At 47.7% G+C, this 5785-nt stretch overlaps 1 protein-coding gene across 1 annotated transcript; it reads right to left on the bottom strand.

Moving 5' to 3' along the window:
• Positions 1 to 3627: 3627 nt before the first annotated feature.
• Positions 3628 to 4380, bottom strand: LOC127309025 (non-specific lipid-transfer protein 2B). The gene has a single exon (XM_051340008.2). The coding sequence runs from the start codon at positions 4270 to 4272 to the stop codon at positions 3910 to 3912; it is 363 nt and encodes a 120-aa protein (XP_051195968.1). The 5' UTR covers positions 4273 to 4380; the 3' UTR covers positions 3628 to 3909.
• Positions 4381 to 5785: the final 1405 nt, after the last annotated feature.

The following is a 5785-nucleotide window of genomic DNA, read 5'->3' as shown; positions in this document are numbered from 1 at the left end:
TTGCACTCATCATATTACTTTGTGTTGACAATCATCCATGAGATATACATGTTGAAGTTGAAAGCAACTGCTGAAACTTATATCTTCCTTTGTGTTGCTTCAAAACTTTCTACTAAGGATTTATTGCTTTATGAGTTAACTCCTATGCAAGACTTATTGATGCTTGTCTTGAAAGTACTATTCATGAAAAGTCTTTGCTATATGATTCAGTTGTTTAAGTATTGTCTTTACCATTGCTTCGAATCACTTCATTCATCTCATATGCTTTACAATAGTATTGATCAAGATTATGATAGCATGTCACTTCAGAAATTATCCTTGTTATCGTTTACCTACTCGAGGGCGAGTAGGAACTAAGCTTGGGGATGCTTGATACGTCTCAAACGTATCTATAATTTCTTATGTTCCATGCTACTTTTATGATGATACTCACATGTTTTATATACACTTTATATCATTTTTATGCATTTTCCGGTACTAACCTATTAACAAGATGCCGAAGCGCCAGTTCCTGTTTTCTGCTGTTTTTGGTTTCAGAAATCCTACACAGGAAATATTTTCGGAATTGGACGAAACAAAAGCCCAGGGTCTTATTTTTCCACGAAGCTTCCAGAAGACCGAAGAGGATACGAAGTGGGGCCACGAGGGGCCGACACCACAAGGCGGCGCGGCCAAGGTGGGGCCCGCGCCGCCCTATGGTGTGGGGCCCCCGTGCCTCCTCCGACTCTGCCCTTCCGCCTACTTAAAGCCTTCGTCGCGAAAACCCTAGTACCGAGAGCCACGATACGAGAAAAGTTCCAGAGACGCCGTCGCCGCCAATCCCATCTCGGGGGATTCAGGAGATCACCTCCGGCACCCTGCCGGAGAGGGGAATCATCACCGGAGGGCTCTACATCACCATGCCCGCCTCCGGACTGATGCGTGAGTAGTTCATCCTTGGACTATGGGTCCATAGTAGTAGCTAGATGGTTGTCTTCTCCTCTTGTGCTATCATGTTTAGATCTTGTGAGCTGCCTATCATGATCAAGATCATCTATTTGTAATGCTACATGTTGTGTTTGGTGGGATCCGATGAATATGGAATAATATGTCAAGTTGATTATCAATCTATCATATATGTGTTGTTTATGATCTTGCATGCTCTCCGTTGCTAGTAGAGGCTCTGGCCAAGTTGATACTTGTAACTCCAAGAGGGAGTATTTATGCTCGATAGTGGGTTCATGCCTCCATTGAATGCGGGACGGATGTAAAAGTTCTAAGGTTGTGGATGTGTTGTTGCCACTAGGGATAAAACATTGATGCTTTGTCTAAGGATATTTGTGTTGATTACATTACGCACCATACTTAATGCAATTGTCTGTTGTTTGCAACTTAATACTGGAAGGGGTGCGGATGCTAACCCGAAGGTGGACTTTTTAGGCATAGATGCGTGCTGGATAGCGGTCTATGTACTTTGTCGTAATGCCCTAAGTAAATCTCATAGTAGTCATCGTGATATGTATGTGCATTGTTATGCCCTCTCTATTTGTCAATTGCCCACCTGTAATTTGTTCACCCAACATGCTATTTATCTTATTGGAGAGACACCACTAGTGAACTGTAGACCCCGGTCCATTCTTTTACATCTGAAATACAACCTACTGCAATCATTGTTCTCTGCTGTTCTTTGCAAACAAACATCATTCTCCACACCATACGATTAATCCTTTGTTTTTAGCAAGCCGGTGAGATTGACAACCTCACTGTTAAGTTGGGGCAAAGTATCTTGATTGTGTTGTGCATGTTCCACGTTGGCGCCGGAATCCCTGGTGTTGCGCCGCACTACACTCCTTCACCAACAACCTTCACGTGTTCCTTGACTCCTACTGGTTCGATAAACCTTGGTTTCTTACTGAGGAAAAACTTGCTGCTGTACGCATCACACCTTCCTCTTGAGGTTCCCAACGGACGAGTACTTTACCGTCATAAGGAAGCTACTTTCTGGCACCGTTGCAACTCCTGCGTCAACTAGCACGGTCAAGCCTACCCCAGCCACGAGCTACACGCGTCTCAAGCATACCCTCACCGCCAACAGCCCCCAGCCTCGTCCCCGGCCTGCTCGTCCACCCGCCTACGATGTAAGTTTTCCTCATTTTCATCCTCTTTCCGGTTTTCCTTCCAACATGGATAAGTGTTGACGAGATTCATTGTTTCTGAAATTGTAGCCTGAGTTCGAGGCGGCCTTCGAAGCCTGTAATGAAGCGTATCAGCAGGCCGCTGCGCAGTGGAATAGGCAGAATACGGCCTACATGGCGTATATAGGAGTAAGTTTGAATCTTTCTTCTCGCAAGTAGATGACAAGTCTCAGTTTGCTGCTTTATTTCTGCAAAGCCTGACTTGTAACCTATCTTGCAGGCACTGATGACTTCTTTGTCTAGTGGTACACCGCCACCGGCTCAAGTTCCCATGGCGGGGGACATGCCTATCATGCCATCGAGGGCAACTTTCGCTCTGACTTACTACGGATCCACACCGGTAAGTTCTTTGCCAAACCCGTAGTTACCACTTTCCTTTGCCTCGCAAGTTGCTAACATATAGGGAACATGTAGGGAACGGGATGCTCCGGGAACCCGGCCTCGCCGGGTGGGCGCGAGGTCACACCGGTTCATGAAGGTGGTCGGTCTCCTGGGCGTTCTGCTGGTGTCTCTCCGTCGACTACTCCTGGGACTACTCCCGGTGCCTCTCCGTCGACTTCTCCTGGGCGTACTCCCGGTGGTTCCCCAGCTGGTTCTTCTGCAGCTTCTACCGGAGCGCAACCCCGGGCTGCTCGTTTCGCCAACGATGAGGGCGGATACACCCCGCCCGGGTCCTTCATGCGCTAGTCGGCACCGGGCTTCTTGCTTGCTACTACTACTATTCCTATCATGTGCTACCTATTACTATGTATTTGGATGACATGGCACTCTCCTCTTGTATGATACTATGTGTATTTTGGTGAATTATGGTGAATTATGGTGAATTACGGTGAATTTCGATGAATTTCGATGAATTTGGACGTATGAACTGCTGTACTGTCATAACTGAACTGGTAAACTGTGAATTGTGAACTGCTGGCGAAAAAAAAAATTGCGCAAGCCTACGCCGAGGGCAATGCCGTCGGCGTCAGGCCGGCATTGCCCTCGGCGTAGGCCCTGGCGTGCGGCGCAAGCACAGCAGCACGGGCACGCGCACGGACGCCATGTCTCGCATGGTGGCCGTCGGCGTCTGTATGGTGGCCGTCGGCGTCTGCACGCTGGTCCTCGGCGTCTGCATGGTTCGGGCTCCCCTCGGCGCGCCACGTCGCGCGCTACGCCGAGGGCTATACCGTCGGCGTATGATGCCCGCCGTTAACGGCGACGGCCCGCCGTGGATGCTACGCCGAGGGGCTCGCCTGGCCGTCGGCGTAGGACGCGTACGCCGAGGGCCAGCCCTACGCCGACGGCGCACCTACCTATGCCAAGGGACCCAGACGCCGAGGCCATACGCCGAGGGCTGCCGTCGGCGTAGCTACGCCGAGGGCCAGGCGTGGCTCCGCCGAGGGCAGCCGGCCGTCGGCGTGAGGGCGTCTCCGGCGATTCCTGTAGTGATAGAATATACAGAGAGATGCAATTGACAAAAAGAGCGGAATATATATATATCTGATCCAGATATGCATACACTACACTGGCAGCGCATAAACAAGGTGTGCAAAGCAAACTCTTGATCGTGTCTCCTCAAAGGGAGAGAAGGGAACAACGCAACACCGATACAATGCCAGTCGGCCACGCAGAGCTGGCTCGAGTACTCATCTTCTCTCGATCACTGACAGGGAGATGCATCAGAGCTTTTATTCAGTATGTATAATATAGTAGGTGTAAACGTGTGTGACGCCGGCGAGGAGTGGCGGATCGATCAGTTGATGGTGTTGCAGTTGACGGAGGTGCTGATGGCGTAGGGGATGCTGACTTTGCACTTGGACGGGATACTGGCGGCGTTACCGGCGTTGATCCCGCTGATGCTCCCGACCAATTTCTTGAGGCAGTTGCAGGCGGCACGCTTGTCGGCGGTGCTCTTGGCGGAGCTGGCGAGGCTCCTGACGCCGCTGCAGCAGCCCGCGGATGGGGCCGCGCCGCCTTTAGCGTAGGCCATGCAGGGGCTCAAGGCAGAGCTCACCTGACCACAGGAGATGGCGGCGTTGGCGGCGAAAGGTGCCGAGAGGAGCATCGCCACCACAATGGCAACCACCACGATCTGGGCTGCTGCAGCACGGGCCATCTCTTACCTCGAGCTAGTGGTGAGCTGGGTGTGGCTGGATGAGATGAGATAGCTAGATTTGCTAGATGTTGCGAGTGATGGTGGGTGAGGAGGATACGAGGGAACGCAGGGGCTTAAATAGGGGTTCTGATGAAGAAAAGATGCACTTCATCATCGTCGGTGGCATGATCTATCAATTCGATGGGGTTGATTACTTCGATTTAGAAGGTTGTTGGGCGTTGGGGGCAGATGCATGGATCTAGCTAGCTACACAGTCGAATTAGTCAAAAGTAAAAATTGCATGGGCATCCTCTAATGGGTTATGGATGATTCATGACAAGTCAATTAAGATACTAGCAGTTTTGGCAATGGGTTATGGATCATCGTCAGAGAGGATTTTCTGAGCACGTGCTCACTGCACACCCCTCATCTGGTATGTTCATAGGTGCATCAAGATCCATGCTAGCCTTTTCTCCCTTCAGAAACAACTTTTTTTTTTTGTATCTCTCAAACCATACAACATTTGAACATGAAACTTTGCCGTTCAATGAAGCATTTGATATAGAATGTAGGAAAATTAATTCAGGATTTTACGACAATAAAACTATATATATTTAAAGATTTGTTAGAATTTCAAATATTCAAAATAATTAAATTACTCAAAAAAAATGGGAACTATTTTTCCTACATTCTTATTGTACTGTTTCAGTGACCTTCAGATTTTAAAATCAAAACATTTGTAGGTTGTGAGATACCAAAAAGACAAACCAAAAAATGTATGGTTGTGTAGTGAGCACCTCCTCAACTACACCTTTTCATTTGCCAAGTGTTTCTGGTTTAGTCCCATGCTAGCTGGAATCAAGTCAATTGTAATCCTATATAAATGTGAAAGTTAAAGTTCTTTAATTCATTTTGTTGCTAGGCTTTTAGAGGAATTCTTCCACATTAAGCCAATAATTATGGTGTAATATCAAAGGGGTGGACACCTTAAACGAGGCCTTGAAATTATTTCATACTTCCCAAAGTGTTCTGTCAAGATTCCTCGGAATTATTTCATACCTCCAAGCGTTCATTTTTTTTCTCGATAAATGATGCTTTATTACTTTCAAAAACAATTACATTCAGCCTCTGCATAACCAGGATGCACACAGCCGTTTAATAGTCTCAAGTCAAAAGATGGAAAAGCAACTAGGCGAAATACATATCGGAACGATGAAACGTATAACGCCTAAGATATGGGAGGGGCTTCAATCCGTAGACTATGCTACCACCCATGTAGGGAAAAAGTATTCCTCGCCGTAGCCTCCAACCGTGTACAGACCTCCGTAAACAGGTCTCGGTTCTCCATTCGCTGAAGAGGTAACCACAAACGAAGAATACCTATACATCTGTAGATGACCTGCAATAAAGAATAATTTTTATCGTTAAAAATCTTGTCATTTCTACTTAGCCAAAGCGTCCAGATAACTGCTAGCGCCCCCACCCTAAGAAGCAACTTAAACCTTGAATCTATACCGTGAAGCCAATTGCCAAA

This window comes from Lolium perenne, chromosome 6 (assembly GCF_019359855.2).
Source record: "Lolium perenne isolate Kyuss_39 chromosome 6, Kyuss_2.0, whole genome shotgun sequence".
NCBI lineage: Eukaryota > Viridiplantae > Streptophyta > Magnoliopsida > Poales > Poaceae > Lolium > Lolium perenne.
Note: the sequence above shows the minus strand (reverse complement) of the source record. Positions and strands in the feature narration are given on the sequence as shown.

Excerpts from the sequence above, each read along its gene's own strand:
- LOC127309025 (XM_051340008.2), bottom strand. The coding sequence starts at position 4,272 with ATGGCCCGTGCTGCAGCAGCCCAGATCGTGGTGGTTGCCATTGTGGTG.